Raw genomic sequence first — 27612 nt, 5'->3', positions numbered from 1 at the left:
AAAAATAAATCAAGAGGTAGAGACTTCCACCCTGAAGCAGGATAGCACCCAATTTTCTGTGCTGAGCTCTCAAGTTACCTCTGAACGCTCCGAGGGAGGGCCAGCAGTCAACAGCATACATTCTGAAGGAGGCAGACAAACCTCTGGACAAAGGCTGGCTGTGGATCAGGGGTACGGTATTTTCCTAGCATGTGAGAGGTTCCAGATTTGTTCCTCAGGACCACAAATAAACAAACAAACAAATCCCACTTGAACTGCAGTTATTTCAATTTGGGTTTTATTAGTTGTTTCTGAATATTACACTTCATCCTTAGTTTTCCCTGTTTGTCTTTGCTGTAGTTTTTTAAGAACTTCTGTTCATTTGATCAAATCCTTTGTTATGAATTAAGAGCACCAAATATAAAACTTAACATCACTGCCAAAATTCCTTTATGATAGTAAGCAAAGTCAGTAAAAGATGTGTAGGATCGAGGTACTAATAGTACACCAAAATCCCTCCTCAAGCAAGGCAGTGCTTCCTTACACGTCACCTCCAAGCCAATGTCCTTTCACTTTATATGTAAAAGGTGAGAATTAGAGCATGAACACAATTTTCTTGCTTCTTCAGTCTAAAAAATGTTTTTTGCGGGGTATGTTTAAAAAAACAAAAAACAAAACAAGAACTGGAAGGAAAATAAATCACTGAATCATTAGCCTACAATTTTTAAAAAATAATCTGCCTTTAAGGAGTCTTCCCCTTTCCCTAGACTTCAGGCAGCTATAAAAATACAGAAAAAAAATGTGCATAAAAACAATAAAAATAAATATGAAGACCTACTGTAGTAGGCAATTTACACATTTTATTTAATTCTCACAGTATCATGAAAGAATTATTGTAATCATTTTATAAACAAGCTTGGAAGAATGAAACGACTAGTGCCCAGTCACACAGGTGACTGCGCTAGAATCATGTCCAAATCTATGCTAACAAGCCTCATCTCGATTTCATGCTGCCCTGATTCCCTGAACTCTTTCAATTTGACATTTTTACTGCTATAGCTTTGTCTTCTAGTTCTAAACATGCACTTTCAGTTTGCAAAACTACTGAACAATGAAAGAACCTTTTAAAACTATTCTCAATCTATTTGCAAAAACAGGAGGTGAAAGCAGTATTAGAAAACTTAAGGTAAACAGAACATTTCACACATAAAATTATGGTTAATTCCAGTTCATGCATAAGGATAGCTGATAATTCCAAAGCCCCATGGCTAACTGGCTCAGTTTCTTCTTGTCTCCATCTGGCCATCTGATAGGAACTAAGGCAAAAAAGGATGAATTCCTATTGTAAATTTGATTGCTCATTAAATTTACAATACGCACTTAGTGAAGTCCAAAAGAATCTTTTTGGTTATGTTTTAAAAGTGCACATTTTCTTGTTCATGCCCTCCAGCCCCTACACTCCACACTGTCATACCATCCCTAGTCTCCATTTGATTTTTAAATCTGATGCAGATGGTAGTATTTACAGAGGATGGCTGTATTGACATGTCTGTTTAGTATCTTCTGTTTATACATACTTGTCTAAAAGGATAACTAACCATCCCAAAATATGACTGCAAGAGACTAGTTCTATAGCTCAGGATGCCACACAAGCTTCAATTATCCAGCCGTCCTTTGAGTCTCATTTTGTGGGACATGCATACCTATACAATAGTGAAGTATGTCCACCCCCCCCCCCCCCATCTTATGTTGGTTTAATTCACAGCCTACTCAAGGAAACTTAGAAGGGTGAAGGGAAGCCAGTTCACTTCCCTACAGGGTTCCAGAGTTCCACATGAAGCGGACTTTGTGAGTAATGAACTTAAACAATCTGTACATCCAACAACTAATTGTTGCTGGGGATACATTTGCATGTATATTAATCTTAAAATGATTAAACATAGTATCTAACTGTTCCATATTTAAGTTATTATTGACATTTTTTCCCTTTAGGTCCAGTCCTAAAAAAGACTAATACTCACACCTCAGAAGCAGAAAGGATAAAATTAGACCAAGGCCTCTTCTAAAATTAAAAAACCTCAAGACTTCTTTCTAACATCTGACTAATGCATTATTCATGCACTTAGTCATTTCTTGGACATAGCTTTTACACAACACCAGCTATAAAGTAAGACTGAAAACGATACATAAGTCCATTATCTTCTAACGGTTAATAGTAAAAGGGGAACTGTATGTTTACACAAATGTAACTTAAAATGGATACAAAACCTAGGAAATAAAGCTGTCAGGGCTAGAGAAGTAAGTCAGGAGCAGAGCATGTACAAGACTCTGGGTTTGATTCTAAGCACCACAAAAACAAAAAAATAAAGTTTGTCAGTGTAAGAGAGGTAGTGATTCGTGAGTACCAATTAAACAAAACCAAACCAAAGCATGCAGTGTAACTGGCTGAAATGAGAAACTGTGAGAACCTAATGTTTCTGTCCAGATCACTGTCCGTAATAATTCAGTACATATTCCAAGGCAAATTTGACAACAACGCAGTCAGGGCTGGTGGAATGTGCAGCTACAGGTAATCACCTATACAGACCTATTTGGGTCATTAGCTATTGGTGCTGCCTCGGTTTACCTGAAATGATGATATACATTTAGGGAGGCAGAAGATAATTCTCTATCTGAAAGGGAGGCATCTTGCTCTCTGCTTCCAAAGTCCAGCTTGGCCCTTTAGCCCTTCAGTTGGAGCTGGAAAGGGGTGAGTTTGGGGCAGTGATGTGAGTACAAAGCCTAGTAGGGACCACAAAGGACGGTTAAATGAAAAATAATAAAGTAAGAAGGGAAGTCCTGGCAATTCACGTATATAAAAACCAACCCAAGTGATCTAAAGTTTTATGTAAGTGCAAAGCTAAGTACCCACATATTGAATCAATCTCTACTGTTTTTCCCACAAAATATAAGATACTGTATTAATTTCAACAATTAGCTGAAGATAGTTAAGAGAATTTTGGATTTCAAAGTCAATCAGAGTACCAATTTAAAAATCATTTTTGTAAACATACTTTGATAAAGGCCATAGGTACATTTGTCACATTGTTCAAATGCCTGATGGCAAGACTTCTCTGATGAGACCAAATGGGTCACATAAAATCAACAGAACCCCTTAGAAACAAAGCCAATATGACTATATCCAAAACAGAACACATGAAGTACCTCATGTACGATACAAACCTAGATTAATAAATAAAGGAAACACAGGTGACTGCACGCCGGAACATTCTGTCCTTGATGGCCTCTTCATAGTCTTTTCTGAGACTCCACCGCCACTTCCACCTGGGCAAGTCTAATGGTGCGGCCATGAAGTTTGTAGCCATCTTGCCTTACTAATGCCACGGTGCCAGGCTGTACCCCAATATCAGCTGGCACGTGACAGATGAGTTCATGCTCATGAGGATCGTATTTGTCACCAATGGGTGCCATCTTCTCCAGACCATGCTTGGCAAATACACTCTTTAGCTTTGCTTCTAGAAGTGACAACCCTCGGAAGACTTTCTCAAGAGTGAGCTTCTGGTCCCCCGCCTCTGCTTCTTCAGAAATGCACTCAGTAGTCTTCTCCAAGATGTCTGCCACCTCCACCAAGTCCTTACAAAAACTCTGGATTCCTACAGAGAAACCAGACACTTATGTTTAGGAGGAAAGCACTCTGTTAGGGGTGAAAGGCCCAGATGGATGGTTAGTATACTTTACCTTGATACTCCAGAAAGTGGGAAGGCCGTTGCACAGGATTTGGGGATCATCACCACTCACCACCCCAACCCAAACAAGTCAATCCCTTTCAGAAGGTATCAATGACCAGAGACCCTCCTGGGAAACAGGGTAAAGGATTCGAATTCAAGAACTAGGTTAGATTTACCTACAATAAGCTAAAAAATCTGCATGGTTAAAATTACTATTTTTGTTATTATTAAGTTATGAACATTTAAAAACTCCTGCCTGTGTCACTTATGCCAAAGCCACACTTTCAACAGGGGCAGGGTATTATCACTTCAAGGACGGTAGGAGGGGGTGGCGATAAAAATGTCAACACTGTATTAAGGATGTCAAGGGACGCTATTCTTGAAGGCTGACTAAATATAACAGGAAGGTAAGGCACATTTAGATGAGCTATCTCCAACTGCTTTGCTATGAAATTGGTAGAGATGCGTCATGAAACTTTCAGACTCGCACGAAATGTTGCATGATAAAAATAAGCTGTTATTAAGAATCCCATTCTTTCCAGTTCTGCACCTTGATTTTTCAGAAGAGGATAAGTGGTGCCATCATTAGAGATATCTATGACACAATACACGATGGGGGTTGGTGAGGGGCAAGGGCTTTGTTCATCTAGGGACATGTTTAAGGCCTTGTGCCAAAATAAGCAGCATCTTAACCATACTCGGAGGTAAGAAGGATCAGTCACAGGTAAGCAGTAAGATAGGACAGAGGAAAGACCTGGGAAGACTTATTGCCTAGATGGGGAGGAATGACTGAAGGAGAGGGAGGAATTCTATGTTTAACTGCCAGCACTAATAGATCTTATACGGCTTCTTGGGGAAAACATTTGTGGAAGCCTGATTCTAATCAGCTGACTAATAGTAAATATAATGGGTTGGCAAAGGAGAGCCAATCTAGGTATGGTGTGGCTTAGTCTGATGTGAAACAGGAAAGCGAAGGCATTTCTAGAAAACAAGGCTTAGCTGCTAAAAGAATTTTGGTATTTTACTTTTTTTTTTCCTCTTGTGGTACTGCAGATCAAACCAACCAACATGGCTCTGCATGTGCTAAGCAAGTGCTCTGCACTGAGCTGTATCCTCAGCCTTCTAAAAGAATTTTAAAAGCAGCAAGTTCCTGGGTTATACCCTGCCCAAGTACAGAGATCTTGCTTCTAGTCAGTAAAGTTTGTGAAGGTTAAATAGAAGTCTACATTCTCTTGTCTGTAGGATCACTGCTCAAGTGTCTGATATTTTTCTAATTATTATATTATGTTAATAGATTGATGATGATCACATAATGTCTTAGAAATCTACCAAAAAGATTGTTATTATGGAGACAAAACTACTTTGGAAACTCAAGAGTTGTCATGCTATACGCCTTAAACATATTCCACTAGCTGGCTATGGTGGTGCATGCCTGCAATGCCCCAGCATTCTGGAAGGCTCAGGTAGGAGGATTACAAATTCAAGCCCAACCTGGGCAACTTAGGCACTAGGTGAGAATCTGCATCGGAATAGAAAATAAAAAAGGAGTTGGGGAGGCAGCTCAGTGTTTACATTGTAAACACTGCGGTTTACTGCTATAAAGTTAGAAGTAAGATCAATCCCAAAGCCAGAAAAAACAACAACAACAACAACAATTACTTTCTTTCTACCTCCATATTCGCCCTGTAACCTTTAATTTTCTAAGTATTTCTGGATGCTGGGAGGAAATTACATAAGCAAATGACTAAGATGGCACCTTTTGCTAAAAGTTAATAAATCAGATTAACTATCAAATTCTTCTGGATTTAACACGATTTCTGGAAATTTTACTGCTTTCTGAGTAAACTGACACAATAAGCTAGTTCTGATGCAAAGCTCAACTCCCAGTAAAAAAGACTACATATCCTCTTTCAGCTCAAGCAGGAATTATAGCAAAAGCCTCTCCCCGATATCATAACCAATCTGTTTGGTAGACATTTCCATTGCTCAGAGAGCAGCAACTTTTTTCTGGCCATAGAGTAAATATTTTAGATTTTGTGGGACAAGAGGCAAAACCATGTGTCTTATATAGGGGATTCTACAATAAAAGAGAAAAAGTCTCTATGAATTTTAAAAGATAAAATTCGAAACTACATACTAACTGGTGGCAGGCTACAGTGTGCTGAGTCCTGCTGTAAAGTTAGAAATAAGAGACTAAAACTTGGTTGCAATATCAGGAATGCAATTTGGGTCTTGATATGTCACTGTCACTAAAAGCATGAGGTGTAAATCACTGAATGAACAGCAGAGGCTATGGCAAAGCACCAAAATGGGATAGGACAGAGTAAAGAGCATGACAAGTTTGTCCACTGGGTAATTCTGTGCACTAACAGCAAATCAAATCCAGATAACCTGAAGGAATACGAAACAGGGAGTAGACAAGGTAACACCCAGGGCACTCTCAAGCACCTTCACTCTATTCTAGTATTATAGTTTAAGTTCAGATGCGCCCCTCGCCCAAGCCTCATGCAATCATGGGTGCGGCCAAATCTAGCGTTTGTGACTGGTTCACTGTCTAGTGCTCAAATTGATGGTGTGAGTGCTATGCCCACCCAGGGGTGGAGCCAGCATACAGTGCAAGGGCGAGAAGAGGTGTGTTTTCTCTTTGGCCCAATTGGCGATTTGCTGCAGGGGCAGCCATGAACCAGTCATTTCGCCTTGGAGCCAACTGAGTATGGACTGAAACCTCCAACCTGTAAGAAATAAACCTTCCCTTCCCTAACTTTAGGTGTCAGATATTTTGTCTCAATAATGAGAGAGAAAAATAACTAAGACAAGTGGTGTCAGAAAAGTATGACACTGCATGTAAAATTCATAGTATAGCAATTAATTACAGAGTGCCCCTTTCCACAAATCCTGGTTATCAACTTTTCTCAAAAACATTTGGAACTAGATGTGGTATGGTTAGGGAAAAATTTCTAAAGGACTATTAAAAAAACACAAGGCGTATGGCACAGTCTTTTAAGTTATCTGACTCTGTGATCTTCATAGTTATCTTCAACTTCCTCTTCCTCTTCAAGCTACTTTATAACTCACCAAATTGTAGACAGAACCTGATTAGGCACAGTAAAGCACAGGATTCTTTACAGGTATAAAAACTGTCTGGTGCAAATACGGTTGATTTTTTTCCCTATGGCTATGGACCATCCTTGTTTCCTTTAAGCAAATTTCAGCCTTCCTGACTATCCTGTCTGCTCTTTAGAGTCTCCTCTCTGAGTATTTTAATGCTTCACATAAACTAGCTAAACAATTGTTCCTATAAGCACTAGAATGTTGGAACTGTAATAACTGTATGTACTTAGAAAATAAAGTTTTGTTAAAAAAAAAAAGTCAACATTATGTTAGCAAATGGTTAAGCAGCACAGAAAGTCCAAGGGAATGGAAGGACAGAACAGGGCTCAGTTAGGACTCAGATACACTTTTACTATGTTCAGCTGGCAGATCTGCTAAGGGCGTACCGCGAGATTGAAATATATTTTACTATGAATGTATGTCTCACCAAATATCTTGGCATCTTCCACACATCTCTGGGTTCGTCTCCTGATGTTCTCACAATCAGCTACAGCTCTCTGGTATCTTAGCTGAACGTCAAAAGCAAAATCAAAAGGATGAGAAAACAAATGCTTCTCTTTTTTACTTCTTTTCTAAACTCCACTTACATGCTGTTTTTATAAAACAAACTACAAACTGTAAAAATCTTACATCAGCTGCTCCAAATCCCCAGCCAAAGCAGAAACTTACTCCGGTAGCCTGGATAAGCAGTCATTTAGCCTGCTAGTTTGAACACAATAATTTTCCAGCTTATTATCTTGAGAAAGTTTTCTTTTTCATATTTGGCTAGCACAACTAATCTTCAACTTTCTTTCACTGACTTTACTCTAGAACTGAGATTAAGTTTTACAAGTGTGCTATTGGTAAGCACCTATCTTAGCCCTTTTAATCTTTTTCACTTTCATCCTAGCATTCCCGGTTCCTTTAATTACTCTCATAAGACATGCTTTCTATCCTCCATATCACTCTTAAGTAAGAGTAGACTTTGGGATTGCTCTGGTTTACCTATGCATTTCCACAAGGAGTGTCAACCCAAGACAGTACACTATCCCAGATGTGGCCTGCTCAGCAGAGTGTAATAGTCAGTGATGTCACACATTCAAACAGTATTTATTGAGTGTGTACCACCTACCAGGCGCTGTACCTTCTTAAAATCGCCAAAATGTCAGATGTATGATTGCTGTGAGACATCAGGGAACCAAAAAGGGATGGCTACCTTTAGCCAGTCTTAATCACTACAGATTCTTTTTTGTCCAGAGAAAATTTCATTTTTAAATGGATATAAAAACTTTACTTGGACATTTAAGTCATAGAAAGAAAGTAAAGAATAGACAATATGAAGTCTACTCACTGTTAAATCTTGGACTTCTTTCTCTAGCTTAACGGCTTTTAACCTTAAGGCTCGTTCAGCAAGAGAGGGCCCGAGTTCATCCGGAGGGTCCTCGGAACTGCAGTCCTCACCAGCAGTTCTCTGGGTGGCAGTGCTGAATGGGTGTAGCCAGCCCCTAAAGCAGGTGCAAGGTGACACATGAAGAATAAATGCCATTATAAAAAGGCAAAACGACAACAAAATTTAGACATCGGAAAGTTCCCCACTGTTTCAGTCACAGTAACAAATAAACAATATGAAGACCTTACTAAGCACGAGCACTGTTTAACTGGCATCCTCTTTTTATCTCCCAGCACTGTGATAAGCACTACTGTTTTTCAGTTTGTAAAAAACAATTTATTAATGTGTAATTCTCAGCCATACAATTAACCATTTCAGAATACAATAAAAAAGTTTTTAGGAGATGCAGCTGGGTAAGCATCAGAATTTTAGAACATCTTTACCACAACAAGAAAACGCTCATAACTACTAGAAGCTGATTTCCATTTCCACCTACATCCTGCACCCTGAGAAAGCCTAACATATTTTGTGTCTTTTGTACGTTTGCCTTCTATGGCTGTTTACCACAAATGAGAACATCTATCTGCTCACTAGGGACTATTTTTTTTGTGTGTGGGGGACTGGGAATTGAGCTCAGAGCTCATGCTTGCCAGGTAGGTGTGGTGCCACATTCCCAGCCCTAAGTATTTTAATATGTGTTTAAGGCTTACCCGTGTAACTATACTCATCACTAATTGATTACTTTTTATTGCTTAGTAATATTTCACTATGTGGATATATGATTTTGTTTATCCATCTGTCAGCTGATGGACATCTGGGTTGTTTCCATTTTTTTGCGGTTGGGAATAGCTGTTATTCATAACATGAGATAAATACTATTATCATCTCTGTTTTAATGATGAAAAAAACTGAAGCTGAGAGGCTGAAGCCTTAATGACTTGTTCAAGGTCACGCAGGTAAGCTGGACAAAATGATGTATGCTTATAGTTTTGGCTACTGGGGAGGATGACATGGGAGGGTCATGAGGCTGCCCAGGCAACATAGCAAGATCTTGTTTCTAAAAAAGCAAACAAATCACATGCCACAGAGCTAGCATCCTATTGAGACAGAACACTGAACAGCAGACAGCAGAAACACCCACAAATGAGTACACAAAAATCAGCAAAGAGGAAACTAAAGCCAGTTCCAAGAACCAAAGGGGGTTACCAGAAGTGAAAACTCAAAACCAGTTCTAGTTCAGCCCTTCATCTTACAGAAGGAGCAAACTGGTCTTAGTAAAGAGAGTTAAGTCAGACTTAGCGTTCTAAGAATTCTTGACCACAAGTCATAAGGCCTTCAGGAAGGAGAACCTGTGCTGAGAAGGAAATTCTACGTTGGGAAATACTGATAAAATACTGTATGTTACCGCTGCTGGGCTGTAAAAGGTGACTCTAACAGATCCTGTATTCAACCAGTTACATAACCTACAATTTATACAGGTAATGAGATAAGTTAAGGCTTGGACACAACTGGATAGGAAGTCCTTAAATAACAAAGTACTTCAGTTATCTTTCAGGAAGTGTCTCCAGAATCCATTCAGTCATTCTGAAACTGGATTTTCAAGAATAGAGATGTGGAGAAGCCAGCTGGTCCAGTCAATGACCTTTTGATGTCATGAGCTCAAAATCCTCCGCACCAAACATCCCAACTGCCTTTTGAAAAGCAGGGAGACCTGTGACCTGTGAGGAGGAGTAACGACCACGCTTGCACAGGAGATCCCTAAAATTTCCCCTTCTCACCATCTTCATCAACAAGCAGCATCCTCCTGCTCCCTTTCTATAAATTCTATTACCAACCGAGGTAGACTGATCTGAATGATCTATTCCTGATCTTCTTACCAGCTGACCTCACAATAAAATTTGCTCTTTTCCTAACACTTGATGTGCCACAGCCCTGGCTTCTGTGCATGTGGCACAGAGCCATTGGCTGGTTTCAGATTCCACACAGAAAGGAATTTCACTGGGTATGGTGCACGTCTGAATCCCAGAACTCGGGAGGCTGAGGCAGAAGGAACACTGAGAATCCAAGGCCAGCCTGGGCCACAAAGTGAGTTCAAGGCCAGCCTGCACTGCGTAGTGAGACCCTGCCTCAAAAGGACCAAATAAAATGAAACAAAAGCAAAACAGAAAGAAATTCAGAGCGGGGTTAGTTTATAACAGGTCTTTCACTATGACAACTGTGACTGCCACTCCCAATTTCAGAAAGTTTCTATTAATATTTCCTGACACTCATAATTTGACTTCCAGTAAAATTACCAAGAAACTCAGTCTGTGAATATAGGAACTCTTGAAAACAAAAAGTCATTTATGTGAACAGGCATTTAACTGCGGTCACTGAAGTGACATCTGAAGAAAAGCTTAAGGAGGGGTAAAAGAGTTTGCTTTAAGAAAGGAGAAGAAGATGCCAGGCAGGCTAATTTAAAGGTCTGGACAAGAAAACTTATTTCCCAGACCATCCAAGCTGGTCTTGAATTCAATTATTACAATGTGCTGTTTGATTTAAATTCTGAATTTTGGTTCAGAAAATATGGTCAACAAACAACTGCTGGAAATTATACATGATGAAATATCTTCTTCCTCTTAAAAAAACACATTTATTCAATGGCAAGCCGGTCAAAATATCCTCAGGGTCAGTTTGATGAGACAATGGCCAGACCTTAGATTATGAAAGAAATTGGATCTAATCTCAATTCCTGCTCCTTCAGGACTGGGGGCCAATATGTCAAGAAGGAACCATTTTTTTTTTTAGATCATTTCCCTACATCACCAACAAACTGCCCAAAACCTGGAAATAAAACACTTTCCTGCCCCCACCTAACTCTTCACTTAGGTGTTAAGGTGCTGAGTCTGGTGTGTTAAAACAAAAGATAACAGCTACGAAAATTTCTAGGATTTCTCTGCAGCAAAATTTACAATCAGAGGTCCGACTCGACTCTGTACTCATCCATTTTATTCTTTTTCCAGAAACAGTTCCTGACAATAATCAACATCACTCACTAAAAGAGCTGGTTCTCGAGCCCTGCGTGGTTTCCAGGACTGGTTCCACCAGTTCTGAAATCTGGAAGTTATTCAATTTTTCTAAAAACTCAGTTTCCTTAATTATTAAACTCCTATTAATTATTAAATAGGACATAATAAAATAACCACCTCTAGTTTTGCGGTAAGCATGGTAAAAGATTAAAGTCAGAGGCAGCAACTGAAATTTCACAGTATCTCTGAAGCCGATGGCCGATGGAAGGGTGCTGGGAGAAACCAGGTCCAACCCTCTCCTTTAACCAACAGGTAAACTGATGCCGGGGGAAGGGGGACAGGGCTGATTAAAGTCACACGTTGTCGGGCAGGAACCCAAACACACCCACAAGACACCACTTGTAAGAAGCCACCGCGAGTGAGGTTTACTTGCAATTCATTCAAGGCTCGGCGCTCAAACACAAGACTACTCACTTTCCAGGTCTTGACCTCGGGCCCGTCCACCTCCCTTGGTTTGGGAACGGGATGCGCCTCAGTTTTCCCCTCCAAATAATGGGGTAGTCAATGCCCGGTCAAAGAGGCCAGGGAGGTTTGGAACGTCTTTTAGTCTTTGGCCGAATTAACCCTCGCTTTCACTCCACAGCCTTCCTGCATAGCCTTAGGGTCTCTGACCCTCCCGCATTGCTTACCTGCCCGCCGACCAGGTACTGGAGGCCAGGAGGCGCTGCAACCGCCGCCGGACCGCCCACAACGACCGCGCAGCCATGTTCCAGACTTGGGAGGACCGATGTGGCGCAAGCGCACTCACTCCAAGTGAAGCGCGCTCTCCCTTAAAAGCCACGCCTCCCGGCAGCCTTTGAGAGCGGTTCCACTAGGGGACTTCCGGACGGGAACGCTGCACTTCCGATCGTCAGGTGCTCCGCACAGTTCTTCCGGGCAGGACACTGCTGGTTTAGAGTGGCGGGAACTGGTCTTAACGACGAAGCTTGATGCTAGGCACAGGTTCGTGGCGGACAAAGCGGAATACGCCCTGCGCACATAGAGTGTATGTGAAGTTATAAATGATAAAAGCTCGGTATGATATCAAAATGTATCTGGTGTTTAAAAAAGAGGGTCACAGTGCTGCGAAAGCAGGCTGGACAGGACCAGATCACGTGAAAGATGAAAATAATTACAGCTTTCCTATTTTTCTTTGCTTTTCACTCCAGTGTATTTGCCGACTTAATTAAAAAAAACACGGTGTGCAGTATCTCGTTTTCTCTTAGTAAACAGTAGTTCATTGTTAGGGCAGAGATACAGTATATTTTGGCCATTCTCAATACATGTGCATTTCTTTAAATTCAACATTTCCCCCTTTTCTTCTGTTGAATGAACTTTAGTCTTATTCTGGTTGAATTGAGGATATGTGTCAAAATTTTTACGTGTTTTAAGAGTCACTTTGTTGTATAAGGAAGGTTACAAGATGTAAGAAAAAAAAGGGGAGATAAACTTTTCCAGCTATAATCAGGCAAGAAAAGGATACGTTCTGTCCTGGTATTACTGTGTGGCCTTTAATGTTTAAAAATTTTTTTAAAAGAGGGAATGAGGCATGCTCCTTCTGTACTCTACCACATGCCCTTTTTTTTGGTACTGGGAATCAAACTCAGGACTTTGTGCTTGTTGCGCAGGCGCTGGTCTGCTAAGCTACATCCCCAGCCACCTTCCGTACTCTGAATCGTCACCAAAACATGCTTTGCTTCTACTAGCAATTTTGGTTGTATTTTCTCTCCTGCTTAACCGTGAGTACACAGCTGGAGTCTTTTGCACTTTTATTTCTCATCCAAAGCCCAGGTCACAGATGTTACAACTAACATCTTATGTTTTTGTCATAGAAGAGGAGCAACGTGGCTTAGAGAGAGGTTACGATCCCTTTTACATAGGAGACAACTGAGGCTCAGGATGGTTAATGAGTATCCAGTGAAACAAGGACCAGAACTTGCTAGTGTGGGGAACGACAGAGCTTTAAGATCACCTCAGACCATCGTCTGCAGTTTGAAAAACCCACAACCAATCAAGACATTTAACAAGAATCTGCATTCAAGCCAAATGTGGTGATGCACACTTCTCATCCCAGCACTCTGGAGACTGAGGCAGGAGGATTGCTATGAGTTTGAGGCCAGCCTGGGCTACATAACAAAACCTTATCTTGCGGGAAAAAGAAGAATTGGCACCTGTTTATTTTTTTATTTTGCTTTGATTTCTGTTAGCTGCCAGCTTACACCAAATGTGTTGCATACGTGCATTCAACAGAGCATCTGTTTATTAAATGCTTCTCTACTTCTCAATGCTGCAGTGCAACATGAGAGAGATACATGGATGAGATAGAACTTTGTAGTTAGGACTCTAGGATCAGACTGAACTGCAGAAATTGTGATAATATAACTCATCTCCAGAGTTTTTAGTGATGACTAAAAGGATAATACCTGGAAAACTGGCTATGTAATTTAAAGGATAAAAGGAAAACATAGGCGCCTTTGTTCAAGAATTATTAAGGGAAAAAATTATAAAGAAGGCCACAACACAGTCAGACAGGACCACCTGGGGCATGGGACCTAGTGTGACTACACAGACCAAGTGCTTGGAACCTGACCCTGGATAACAATGCCTGATGTATGATAAGTACTCAGTACTTGATTATTAATCATTTAAGGGCTCTTCTGTGGAGTCCAGATATATTGGTGGAAAAGACATTTAACCTCAAAATGACTGCCTAAGAACGTGGGAGATACTGAGGATATTGTAGTGGGTGCCATTTAGTATACCTACTTTAAAAAAAAAGAAAACTGGCGATCCACAGTGTGTGAGCTCTTTTATTACTGGAGATACTGAGATGGAATTTGTATGAAAACTACCAGTTTAGATTGGTTGCTTTTTTTTTGTTTGAGACGGAGTCTTACTTTGTACTCTAGATTGGTTTTGAACTCCCTGCCTTAACCTCCAGGGTGCTGGGATTACAGGCTGCCTGGCTTGGATTAGTTGCCTTTTGATGCTTGTAGTCACCATATAAAAGTCATTTCTTGCTCAGCAGAAAGAACATGGGCTTTTGAGTGACACATTTCCTATGTAGCCAACACTGATTTATTTCCTGCATTTGACATGCGAGCTGCTTCCCATGTATTATCTCACTTGAAGAGAAAGTACAGTAGTTAATCTTGCTTTACAGATAAGGAAAGCAAGAATCAGGTCAAGTGATTCTCCTAAAGCTACCCAGCAGGTAGGTAGCAAAGGCAGTACTCAAACCCAGGGCTACATGATCGTAACCCCTAAATTATACGCTCTGCCAGTGATCAGCAAGGGGATTTTGATCAGGTTATTTTACCTGCTCTGGACTCCAGTTACTTCAAAAGGTGGTAGAGTTTCATTCAGGCCAAAATATGTTAAGCTTTAGGTGGGTAAGACATGTCAAGCCTCTGGCAAAATGTCCACTGCTTATTTTGGGATTTCCCTTCTCCCCCCTTGAGCTAATTGTTGAGCTCTTAAGAGTTAACGGTTTTATCTTTATTGGAGAGAAACACGTTAAAGACAGACCCATAAAGTGCCTACAGTGTTGAAACAGTGCGCGGCATAAAGGAGGCTGCTTAGGACTTGAGGTCCCTGCACCATTTATAAAAGAATCAAGTGTTTGTAAAAGGCTTAGCACCCACGTGGCAGCAAAGAGCCACCGTCCTCTGGTTTTCCAGGATAGTTTTGGTTTGTAGCAGACACACAAGGCCAGGATGTGGACCTCCCAGTGCAAGGTAAGAACTTCATTAGGATAAGACTGATGTCTGTGTCATACAAAATGAAGGACTTGACCTGGCAGCACATGACTCTGCCGTCCGACACCTTCAACATTCTGTAGACATTAGAACTTCATGTTCCCATCACTGTGAACTTGAAATTCTTCAGTTGATCAACCCTCTTCGCCTTCTGTGTACTCAGGCATTTGATGTTTAAAGTATCCGAATCTGGACGTTTCCAGTAGCTGCACTCTAAAGCAGAGGAGGAATGACTGCAGGGCTTCAGGCTCTTGGTGGCTTTTGTTAGCTGTTGTGCAGGCAGGGACAGGGACCGATTTTGCAGCCTGTTTGCTTTGCCCACAGATGGTCAGTAATGCCCAACAGGAATGCGGTTAGCACAAGTGATTGGAGGAGATGGTCAAGTCTTTTCCCTTACACCGCACCGCAGGTGTTCCAGCACTGCCCTCCTTCACCTGAAGGACCGGGGATGGGAGGCCGAGATGGGATGGAATGGCGTAGGCATGCGTGCTTTCATTCTTCTTCAGTAGGGAAGGTGAAGGCAGCTGACAAACCTTTCGGGTTGTACGGACTTCTGTCTCTCTCCACCCCCGTTTCCACCCATTGCAAAGTCAGAAGGATGCCCTCCATTTTTCTCTTCCCTTCTGCTTCTTCCCTCCCCAGGCCCCTAAAATCATGCAGACATAAAGGCCAGTCTTCTGGGTGTCCCAGAAAGCAGGGATGACTCCAGCCTCCTCCTGGTGTCTCTTTGGGGGAAAAAAAGCATTTCCGCCTTAGGTGGACAAGCTGATACTTCTTTTGGAATGAAATCCTCAGCCTCTTTCTAGGTCTTCTTCATTTCCCATTCCTGAAGTACAGAAAGAGAAGACAAATCATGTTCTTGACTATTCTAGTGGGACTGCTAGATAAAAAAATTTTACTGTAATTGTGTTAAAGATCTCCAGTGGGCAGGTTACAGAGTCTTGGGTCTTGGTCCTGCTCAGTAACTTTGTGACCTTGAATAAGACATTTCATCATGTTGACCTCTCTTGTCCCCTCTTCCAGAATAGCTTTTGGGGGGTGGTGGTACTGTGCTGGAACCCAGGGTCTTTATATTGAGCTATATCCCTACACTTCAATTTTTTTTTTTTTTTTCAAATTTGAGCAAGGATCTCACTAAGTTGCTAAGTTGCCCATGCGGGACTTGAACTTGTGATCCTCCTGCTTTACCCCCAGAGAGGTGGGATGTCATGGTTTATGTCCGTGGCCCCCAGGCCTCATGAGTTTGCATTGTGCATTTATGATTGGTTCATTGTCTAGTGCTTGGATTGGTGGTGTCAGTGCTACACCCACCTAGGGGTGGAGTCAGGATGTAATGTAATGGCAGGAAGGTGTGTCTTGCTCTTTTGCCAGTTTCTGCCTTGCTATTTGCAGCCGCCATGAACTGCGGCCCAGCATGCCAGCCTGCCTTGGAGCCAACTGAGTATGGATTAAAACCTCCAAAAACTGTAAGAAATAAACCTTTCCTTTCCCAAATATTGGCATCAGGTATTTTGTCTCAGCAACGAATAAAAAGTAACTTAATACATGATTACAGGCAGGTACCATGCTCAGCTATGAATAGCCTTTTTAAAAAATGTAATTCACATCAAAAAACCTTATTCCAATCTGTAAAGTGACTTTCCATTATGTTACACAAAACCCAAGGTTTCTCCAATGGCCTGCAAATTGTTAAATAAGAGAATGGCTAATTGTGGCCCAGTGGTCACGTCAGTCTTGTCTGCTTTTATATAATCTATTAGCCAAAAGTATTTTTCATATTTCTAAATGTTTGGGAAAATAAATCAAAAGAAGTGTGCTATTTCATGACAGGTGAAAATGATAGGACATTCTTGCTTTAGCAGCTGGAGGGAAGGTTTTCTTGGGACATAGCCATGTTCTTTACTCCTTTACCTCCAGTCTGTGGTTCCTTTCATGTTATAATGGCAGAACAATTATGAAGCAAAACATAGGGTGGGCAGATTCTGAAATACACATCGCCTGGTTCTTCACAAAACTAGTGTGCTGGCCCCTAGCATCAGTGATCCAGGCATCGGTCCGCCTTCTCTGGTCCCATCTGCCGGTGCTCACCTTGGGTTCCCTCCACCACTCACTCAGATCCACTCCAGGTCAAGTGTCCTCCCCCCACTTCACACACGTTTGCTCCTGTCTCCTCCTGGGTCACCCTTCCCTCAGTCCTCACAAGCTCCCTCCGTCATACCCCATTCAGCCATCAGTGTATGTGTCACCTTCTCAAAAGAGCCTTTGCCGTCACTGACATTAAAATAGACACCTCTGTTCTTTGTCACCTTCTCTTCCCTGTTTTGCTTCATTTTATGTCATTTTACTGACGTTTATGTCATTCTCAGCTCCATAAGAGCAGGGATTTGTTTTGGTTCCCTGCTATCTAATTTTTCATTTTAACAAAGAGAAAACTCATTACTCTCTACATGTCTTAGCTAGCAAACCAAGATGCTTCCATATCTAACTAGCTTTCCAGTCTCATTGCCCAGCAATTTCTCAGACGTTACATGCCACTGACAGGCAGGGCCCAGATTCCACTTCAGCAAAAGCTTTCCTGAGCATCTCTGATGGGTTGGAGGTTTACTTTTCAGGCCCACTATTTCTTATCTGCAATTTTGAAACCTGGAAAGCTCTAAAGCCAACATATTTCTCAAGCATTTTGGCATAAACTCATGGGGTGGCAAACTCTGACATGAGATGATGCCAGGCTGATAACAGTCCTGTCTGTGCAGTGTGCATTGCACACAGCTCGTTGTGGAGTTAACTGCATTTACATTTGCCTGTAGGGTACCACCGGAGACAGGCCGGGGGTTTTCATCATACTTAGTATGTGACTTTCTAAAATCCAAAAAGCCGACCCCATGAGTTACACAGAAGGGCCTGTGGGCCAGCATCCCAGAGTGAGCTCTGGGCTGAGACGTGGCACGGGTGAGTTTGTATCTCTGTCCCTGCACTAACTTTGGGTAAATACCTTCACTCCTTACCTGAAATGGGACCTGGGTAAATCCCATCACTCCTTATCTGAAATGGGACCTTTCCTGTCTCAAAACATTTTAGGTTTAGAAATCAGAGGACTGGGTTTGTTGGAACTGTGTGTGTGCCTGTGTGTGTATTTTGAGACTCACTACGTAAGCTCAGGCTGGCCTCAGCCCGGCAGTCCTCCTGCTTCAGCCTCCCAAGCACTGGGAAGAGCTACGTGTTCAGAAAGATTGAGCAGGTTCTGAATAGGTCCTCTGCAGACAGTTCATGAATTGTATTGCACAGGTGCACTGGCAGTTATTTCCGTCTTTCACTAACATCTGGTTGGGTGAGGCTCCATAAACAGAGGGCTATCAGATCTGACTGTCAATTAGCCTACTTATGGGTGTACCTTGGCCTTCTGGAGCACCCTTCCTTGGTTGGAGGTTACGATGGATGGGCTCCTCTTCCGCAGCTCAGAAACACAATTGACAGGCAGGGATTGCTCTGGGACATTGTTTCGGGGTTTATTTGTAGTTTCCTGTCAAGGGCAAGCAAAAAGTTTTAAAAACTTCAGTAGGTGAGACGGCATGTTACCTTCACCCAGCCTTCGCTCAAAAGAATAAGAGCACTTTAAAATAAAAGACATGAGGCGAACATCAACACAGAAGAGGGTGAGGGGAAGGAGGTATGGAAGGCCTTGGCATAAAGCCGGTAACAGTTGACTCATGCAGCTTTTTTTTTTTTTTTAAGTATAGCAGCATTTTACTTATTACGTATTTATTTTTTGAGACAGGGTCTCACTAGGTAGTTTAGGCTGGCCTAGAACTCCCTGTGTAGCTCAGGTTGGATCTGAACTTGCAGTGATCCTCCTGCCTCCACCTCTGGAGTGTTGGGATTATGGGTGTGCACCACCATGCTGGGTTTTATGCAGCTTTTTAATAAGCTCATGAAGTAGGTACACGATGACTAGCCATCCATTTTTCAGATGAGGAAACCAGGAAAGTCAAGCTGCTGTGCTGTGTTGCTGTGACTGATAAGTATGAGAGCGAACCCCACAGCCACGCTGTTTCTACTGGGGCAGGTGTTGCTGGGGATGGAACCCACAGCCTCAGGAATGCCAGGCACCTGCTCTGCCACGGAGCTACAACCCTCACTGTCCCCTAGCAGTTACACCACCTTCACACTTATATTTGCTTCGTATTTTACTGAATATAGTTCCTTAACGGTGACATCTTGACAGCTAAACTTGTGAAGAATTTAGAGGAGACTCCCCTTTATCTCCAAAGGGTGTCAAAGGGATGGAGCACTCTGAGTAGAATGGACTGGCATGCAGGGAGTAGGAAGCGGCTGTGGTCAGTGAATCAGTTCTAGGTCCTCCACCCCTCTGTGACTCTGGCCCACAAGTTCTTCAGCTGTAAAACGAGGGTGGAAATATCGCTTGGAGGGGAAGTGTAGGAGTGTGAGCCACCGCTCTGGTTTCAGAGTCACTGGGTGTGGCTGGCCCAGGAGGTGTGACCTGGAACAATAGTACCTCTGTACAACTCGTGAGGAGAGCTCATGCTTATCAAACAAGGGATTTTATCTCTTTGAGTCTCCATTTATGGTCTGAAAGCAGGCAAGGCATTTATTCACTCAACAGACATTTATTACATCTTACTATTATTCAGAATTTGTAAAGGGTAGGGATATATTGATAAAATAGACCTAGAACAGTGCTGTGTGCTCCTGGTGCTAAGATCTAATTTAAGCCACTGCAGGTGTCAACTGCTGTGTCACTGAGCAATAACCTTGGCCTCCAATTCTTAGTAAAAATACAAGCTACTGTAGTAGAAGGCATTATACAAACAAGGGCACAGTACAAACACATGTGTGTGCACACATGCACAGACATAGTAAGAACTATGAGGAATAATAATGGATGGGAATGTTGCAAATTTAGAACAATGGTCCCCAACTAGGGATGACTCTGCCTCCCGGCAACATCTGCCAAGACCCGGAAACGTTTCTGGCTGCCACGTCTGAGAACAGGATGCTACGGGAGAGGAGCATGCTGACTTGCGGGGTTGCTGGGAGATTAGCAGTAACGCATGCAGCCCCCAGCACGGGACTGGGCATGCTTCAGACCCTGAGAGAGGCCCAGTGTCACAGTGGTCAACAGAGCTCTGTGATCTGATTTGCTGGGTTTGGAATCCTGTCTTCTACTTTGTTCAGTGACCTCGAGCAAGTGATTAAAGACCTTTGAACCTGTCCCTTTGCTTGTCAAGTGGGGTTAAAACACTCAATACTACCTCACAGGACTGCTGTGAAGACTGAAAAAATATAGGGTAAGACTGGCCAATGTACTGGCCAATGGTAGTAGAACAAATAGGCTTGTTATTCAATTCATGGTGGCCCATATTATCAGTAACTCAAGGTCATTCCTAAGATGGCTCTTGGGGTTAAAAAGTCAGCTGGTGCTGCAGCTGCAGAGACAGCGGGGTCAGAGAACAAAAGGAACCTGTCCCAGCTGTGCTGCCGGTGGCACGTGCCCTCTCCCCTTTGGACCGCAGTGTTCTCACCTGTAAGTGTGCACAGCTCCTACCCACAAAGAGCAATGCCGATGGAGGATCTGTCACACGTGAGGGGATCGCGAAACAGCTGCCACAGCGCGGCAGTGGACTCACCGCGCTCCTGTTCTTGCTGCTCACGGAGAGCCCCAGGGCCGGGCCCCCGGCCAGGGACTGCTGCAGGCGTTCCTTCACAGCCACCAGCCGCAGCTCCAGGTCGATGCGGCGCTCCTCCCTCTCTCGACACTGGGCTTCCAAGCTGGCCGCCGCTTCCTCCAGAGCCTTTAGCTTTGCTCCTGAGGACAGAGACACTAATGAGGGACAGCTGAGCCTGGCCTGGGCCTCGGGGAGTGTGTCAGGACTCAGGCGCTTGTCTGTCATTTCCAGCCTCTCAGTCTTGCTTACCAGACAGACTTGAGACTTGGGCTTCCAAGTCATGAGTAGTGTGGTCATTACCTGCTCAGGATCCCTCTTCTGGAAACAGGGTGATTTTTCTCCTGGGAAACAGGCTTTCCCTTCCCTTTCCTTTCCTTGCAGTTTGAATGAAGCTGACCCTACTCTTAGTCCAAGGTTTGACATGTAAGTTAGCCTTGGCCCAGAATCACCTCTCATGCTTGGTCAGTGGTTGGTTTAGGGATCAGAGTTGGTCCAGCGGGAGTGATTCCTGGGGTTATGGTGGCAGTCACTGGGAGAGAAGCTCTCACTGCTGGGGTGGCTAAGAGGACTTGGGGAAGCTCCCGCCTTCACCCCCAAGCAGCCACTGTGCCACTGCTGAGAAAGAATGAAACCAAAAGGGAGGCCCAAACATGAGTTAGAGGGATAAGCTTCCTGGTGACATCATTTAAGTCCCTCGAGTTCATTACCACTTGACTTCCGAATTTCCCACTTACACTTTTCTTTTTCTTTCTATATTAATTTGATTTTGGTTTCTGTTATTTGAAAATAACAGTCCTGACACAGGGCTTTACACAGACCAGAGCCTCCTGTAGGATTCTGGTGCTTATGCAGTTTAATCCAGCAAACCTGGTATTAGCACCTTCTTGCGCCAAGTGCTGTGTTGGGGCTTTGCCTCCATTCTTTGCTGTGAGGGAGACTGGTTTCCTAGAAATGTTAAGTTCATTATTCACTCCCTCAGTAAATGTTTTTACTGATTTCTTACTATGTACCAAGCACTGCCCTAGACTCTTGGGACATATCAGTGAACAAATCAGAAAAAGATCTTTGCCCTTATGCAGCTTGTATTTGTGTGTGTATGAGATAATAAAATAAGCAGGTATGGTTCAAGATGATAGAGCTATAGAAACAAAAGTCGTTCATCACGACAAGAATGATAGGCTGGGTGTGGTGATGTACCCCTGTAAAGCCAGCACTCAAGGGGCTGAGGCAGGAGGATTGCTGCAAATTCAAGGCCAGCCTGGATTACACAGTGAGTTCAGGGACAGCCTGAATTACAAAGTGAGACCTTGCTCAAAAAACAAAACAAAACAGCTCCCAAAAGATAGCCTGCTCCTCCAAATGCTGGTTCTGATGTTTTGAAAATCCTTTTTACTGAAACCAAACTTACTTCCTGTCTGTGCCACTGATTTTTTTTCCACACAAAATGTGTATTATTCTTTAAACTAGAAGTTCTCAATCTGAGACTCGTGGACAGTCTGTGAGTGGACTCCAGTATGTAATATTTTGAATTGTGGCATTTTTTTTCTTTAGTGATAGTCCATAGATTCCACAATTCTCACAGGATTAAGTGGCCTTGGAACTGTTCTATAAGGGCAGGACTTGTTTTTCTCACATATGTGGAAAACCAGCTTAAAGTGTTAGGAACTGTAGTAGGGAGAAAACAGGAAATACAGCAGAAAATGGGGGGACAGGGGACCCTAAGAAGGCAGGGTCTGCTGAGTCCTAGGACTTCAGCAGAGGATCCTGGGAAAGTGACTGTATGTCACTCTCAGCCCCTGGACCAATGTCTCATACATACTTCTGAACGAATACATGGAAGGTTGCAGATAATTTATTTCCTTTATTCTAAGGCACACACACTTTGTCTTCCATACTCCTAAAGTCAGTTCCCATCTCACTCCATTGATGGACACGTTATTGGGATGCTTTTCATCCTCTTATCCAAAAGCAGTTAGGAAACTGATGACACTTCCTTTGATTAGAAGCGAGGAGGGGCGTATGGGGAGCCTGCCTCTCCTGGTGGTATGGTTTAGATCTAAATGTCCCCCAAAAGGCCTGTGAGTTCAGAGGATGAGGTCTGGGAAGGCGATTGGCTTGGGGTGGCTTAACCAGCCAATGAATTAATTCATCCACGAGATCATAATTTGTCAGCCTGATGAGCGGTGATGGGAACAGAATGTAAGGGCTAGTGGAAGGGAGTGGTCATGGGGTGTGACCTTGGGGATGGTATCTGTCCCTGGGCACTTTCCCTCTGTCTCCCTGTATCCTTTCTGGTTTCCATAAGGTGAGCTCTCCTCAGTGCCCTTGCATCACCGTATTTCTGCTCACTACAGGCCTAAAACACATGAACTGACTCACTATGAACCACGGCCCTGAAACTGAGCCAAAATAGACTTCTCCTTATTTATGTTAGGCATTTTGTTAAAGTGAGGGAAATCTAACATACCTGGGTAGGACTCAAGGTAACCTGTGCAAAAGATTTCCCCTCATTGTACCAGGGGAAATGCCAAGGCCACGCCACCCATGGGCACTCAGGCCACACCCACACAGTACCTGGGTTGCTCCGAATGGCTTCCTTTATCTCTCTCTTCTCCTGTCGCAAGGCCATCAGCTCTGTCCGAATCGTCTCTTTCTCTTTCTCCAGCTTCTCTTTTTCTACCAGGTACCTCCGGGCATCCTCTTCAGCTCGGTTCTTGCCGTACTTGTATTGATTGGCACCTGCAGAGATGCGGGGAACGAAAGGGTCCTTGGTTGTGACTGCTGGTGAGTTACGTGGGTGGTGTTAGCTTCTCTCAGTCTTAATCTCTCCAGCTATTAAAATGGGAATGTTTCAATTGCTTTCCTTGCTGTGAATTTCCTAAAAAGCGCAAAAGGAGGCATCAGAGCACGACCCCTAGGAACAAAGACCTTCAAACCTGACAAAGGTTTGCACTTCTCTGCCCTTCATGCCTGTGCCATCAGACAGAAGTGAGTGGTGATGTTTTAGTGGCTTTCCCTTAGGCCTCAGTTTCCTTATGTGTAAATAATATTGGTTAACATTTACTTTATGGGATATAGTAAGGTTTAAATGAGATGAGGAAAAGCACTTAGTATAGTACCTAGAAAAGTAATTGTTTAATAAATGTTAGGTAATCATGACAGTAACTGTTATGGTTTAGATGTGTTTAAAAGTGGGACTTTGGGAAGGTGACTGGGTCATGGGGGGACCATGGCTGACTTGCCCCTGGCAGGTGGGCAGCTGGGAGTGTGATCCGGAAGGGGGGCCTCTCCCGCCCCAGCTCCTCTCTAGGCCTGCAGCTTCCTGCTGCTGCGATGCAAAACTTTCCCCTCCAAGACCCTTCCTCTATGCCCTTCGTGCCATGGTACAGCCAGCTATGGACTGAATCCTCTAAAAGCTATGAGCTAAAAATAAACAAACCTTTCATTCTTTAATTTGAGTGTATCAGTTATGGTGTCTCAGTGACGAGAATAACTAAGACAGTACAATTACATAACAAAACAAATTTTTGTGATGTATGACATGCTTTGCATTTATTTATTTATTTAGTTAGTTTTTTGGAGACGAGGTCTCACTATGTAGTTCAGGCTGGCACTGAGCTCACTATGTAGCCCAGACTGGCCTTGAATTCATGGTGATCCTTTTGCCTCAGCCTTCCAGGTGCTGGGATTCAGGCTTGCAATGCTTTGGTTTTAAAAGGGGATGTTTTGCCAGAGTGACCTCTCAAGTATATATAAGACAAGAAGATAATTATTTATAACTCCAATCCATAGAGACTCTCAACCGGAGTAAAAGGCACTGCCCATTGTATTGGTGGGATGGGATGGCACCCAGGAGTCTGTTACTGTAGAGTAACCACAATGGTAGAGAATAACAGCACGTGAGTACGTCAAAACTTTATTGAGCGTTCACTATACAGGAGGTACTACATGCTGTGCCACTGATTCACATTCCATTTAATCCTCAAATTCTATTTCATTATTAGCTGTACTTACTACTCCGCTTGTTAGTGCCATTTTATGATTAAGAAAAATGAGGGGCTAGGTCCCTCTGCTAATGGTGACAGACATGACTCCAGTGTATATGCCGTGTGTTGCTGCTTTAGCTGAACCAAAGCCAAAGTCTGGCCTCTCTGAGAAAGCTGCAGTTGGGATTACAGGGTCACCTAGTGACCATGCCAAAGCCAACTGCTGGCATAAACTACCCTGTGAATCGAGCCTGGAGTGTACATGCAGCATGGAATGCAGGATGGGGACACATCCCCCACTCCTTTTCACAGCCCCTCTGCACCGAGCTGGTCCTGTGGCGGGGGCGGGGGAGGTAGGAAAGGAGGCAGCTGTAGCTAAAATGGCACAAACTCTCACCGTTCGTACTATGATTTGGTAAATACTCTAGGATAAATGTTTTCTCATTTGCTCTTTCCCCTTAGAGTGATTCCAGAGACTTTAGAGTGTTTTAATCATCTTCACCATTTCTATCTGTTTTGAGGGCAGGGAGTCTCTAGAACTTCTCACACTACTATTTTTCTCAGCAACCTACTTGGCCTCCATGGCTCTGGTCTCCTGATACTCGTGCCCTATTATCCCACCCGCACTAAGTCACACTGAGATGTGCAACCATCAGGATACTGTAGAAATGGCAGCGCGTGGCTTCTGAAGCTAGGTCACAGAAGACACTGCAGTGTCTGCTTCCTTTCCCTTAGGATGGATGTGGGGAGGCCAGCTGCCATATCATGAGGTCATGCAACTCTGTGGAGAGGTCCTCAAGGCAAGGAGCGAGGCTTCCTTTCAACACAGAGCATGCCGGGCACAAGAGCGAGCCAGTTTACAAGCGGGTCCTGCCCCAGTGAAACCTTCTTATGACCACAAGTAATTGGCAAACACCTTGACTGCAACCTCGCCACAGCACCCACACCAGGACCGCCTCATGCATCTGCTCAGTTTCCTGTTCAGCCGAAACTGTGACATAACACAACTCGTTCCCAGGCACTAAATTCTGAGTAATTTGAACTGTTGCAATAGGTAATTAGTACTTGATCTTGCGCAAGACCCTCTTGCTGTAAATTGAAAGTTTCCGAGCCCCTCAAATTCACATGTTGAATCTCAGTCCCCAGTGTGATCGATGGTATTTGGAGGGGCCTTTATAATGTGGTTAAGTCATAAGAACAGAGCCTGCATAAGTATGATCAGTATTCTTAAAGAGTCTCCAGAGAGTGAAACACTGGCTATCTATAAAACAGGGAATGGGCCTCACAGGAACAAAACCTCTAGTGGCACCTTGGTCTTCTCAGCCCCAGACTATGAGGAAGAAATAGTCTGCTGTGTATAAGTCCCCTGGTTTATGGTATTTTTTTATGACAGTCTGGGTACACTGAGACATTTCCCTTCATGTTCTTCAGCTTCCTCATCGGAAAAACAGTGTATTTGACGAACCCAGTGGGTTCTCACTGTCCTTCAGGAGCCCTGTGACTCGCTAGTGATGGCGAGGCCACTGTGGGCTTCAAACCAGTGTAACTCCACTTTTAAAGCTCTTTTATAACCGGAGCTTTCTCTAAGATTTAATTTAGAAACAGACAAAAGGTCTGTTTCTTTATCTTAGTATCCCTGAAATTTCATGGTGTCTTTAATCTTACATGCTTATTTTTAGTTATCTTTCATTCTGAAATGGGATTTTCACAAGGCCCCGTATTTCTAGTGCTTATGAGAGGAACACGTAAAGAACATTATGCATTCTTCCAGCTGTGCAGAAAGGGTACCCAGGTCCGGAGAAAAGAAAAGACTTTTCCAAAGCGGTCAGATGAGGAATGGAGGACTGTCCCCAGGAAGGGTCAATCTATACCAGTGGTGGAGAACTTGTTAGAGACGAGTGCCCAAACTGCAACCCACAGCCCACTTACTTATGACAAAGTGCCAACATGGCCATTATACCTGAGATTTTAGTTTGGAAAAAAGCAACTCACACATTAACATCTTTTGTCTTAAAAGAAATATAACATGCCATATGTTCACTACTGTTTGTTTACACTAATGAAATGTAGATACAGTATAGGAAAGCTTTTTTTTTTTAAGTCTTCAAAAGCAAAGAATGGAACCCGACTTTGTTAAAGTGCAGCTGAATACAGAAGAAGAAAGAAGAAATTATTGAAATACGCAGTGCTATGTTTGCTCATAGTGATATGGTCACCCAGGAGCAGGTCTCAGTGCTGGAAATCAGACAGAATTTGTTAACAAGTGTTGTCTGTCACACTTAGTCATTATTTGCAGTGTGACACTAAGGCCATTGTGCAGTGTGACACCGAGTCCACAGGGTGTGAGGTGGAGCTCAGGCTGGGGCACAAAGGTGAGCTGTGGCTCTCACAGCTTACCTTCAGGGTAGGTGGAGGGATTTAATTCTCCACTTGCTATTGCAGATAGAAATCACAAATTGTTAGCTTCTAGAACAGACACAGCTTGGAGAAGATCTCTCCTATCTATAAAATACTTTGTTTTACAATTTTTTAAAAAATTAATTGCTAATATTAAAAAGTAAGCTTTCACATAAAATCTAGACCTTTGGCCCTTGAAAAATCAGCAAATCTGGCAAGAGGGATGGCAGTGCTGCGTGGGCACCATCAGAGGGAGCCGCGGAGCAGCCACCTCCAGTGTTGGTGTCCAGTGCTCCGGCTTCTGGACAGTCCTGCACTTCTTCTCATCATTGTCCCCTCAGGCCATGTTCCAGTTGTCTTTCTCACTCTGCTTGGGTCATTACTATTCTTTTTCTTTCTCTGTGGCACTGGTGATTGGACCTTGAGCCTCTTCCTTGCTAGATGAGTGCTGTGCCACTGACTAACGCTGTTACTTTTCTTAGGGTAGATTTTCCCGCAGTATTGGAGGTTGAATACAGGGACTTTGAACTGAGTTATAGTCCCAAGCCTTTAA

The 27612-nt window shown here is 43.1% G+C and overlaps 2 protein-coding genes and 1 long non-coding RNA gene across 6 annotated transcripts in view; 1 reads left to right on the top strand and 2 right to left on the bottom strand.

The window, feature by feature from the left end:
• Positions 1-255: 255 nt before the first annotated feature.
• On the bottom strand, positions 256-14520 carry Grpel2 (GrpE like 2, mitochondrial). Its single transcript, XM_003477337.5, has 4 exons — positions 11885-14520; positions 8149-8302; positions 7246-7327; positions 256-3632 (listed from the first exon to the last, which is right to left on the bottom strand). Exons 1-4 carry the CDS (start codon positions 11959-11961, stop codon positions 3268-3270), a joined length of 678 nt encoding a protein of 225 aa, XP_003477385.1. The 5' UTR covers positions 11962-14520; the 3' UTR covers positions 256-3267.
• LOC134471925 (uncharacterized) lies at positions 11390-12444 on the top strand. Its single transcript, XR_010041672.1, has 2 exons — positions 11390-11507; positions 11839-12444. It is a non-coding gene; the product is annotated as an uncharacterized LOC134471925 (long non-coding RNA).
• Positions 14521-14710: 190 nt separating the features above from the next.
• Afap1l1 (actin filament associated protein 1 like 1) overlaps positions 14711-27612 on the bottom strand; it is a 60786-nt gene continuing 47884 nt past the window's right edge. For all 4 annotated transcript variants that reach the window (XM_013141040.3, XM_013141041.3, XM_013141042.3 and 1 more), the window contains 4 exons: positions 23251-23415; positions 20638-20816; positions 18384-18512; positions 14711-15818 (listed from right to left, as the gene is read on the bottom strand). In XM_013141040.3, the coding sequence (XP_012996494.1) occupies positions 15795-15818; positions 18384-18512; positions 20638-20816; positions 23251-23415 (497 nt within the window). In that variant the 3' untranslated portion in view covers positions 14711-15794. The remainder of the gene's footprint in view (positions 15819-18383; positions 18513-20637; positions 20817-23250; positions 23416-27612) is intronic.

Source organism: Cavia porcellus, unplaced genomic scaffold, assembly GCF_034190915.1.
Source record: "Cavia porcellus strain 051 isolate PalLab524CR breed Dunkin Hartley unplaced genomic scaffold, mCavPor4.1 scaffold_21, whole genome shotgun sequence".
Lineage (NCBI taxonomy): Eukaryota > Metazoa > Chordata > Mammalia > Rodentia > Caviidae > Cavia > Cavia porcellus.
This window is presented reverse-complemented; position numbering and strand designations above follow the sequence as displayed.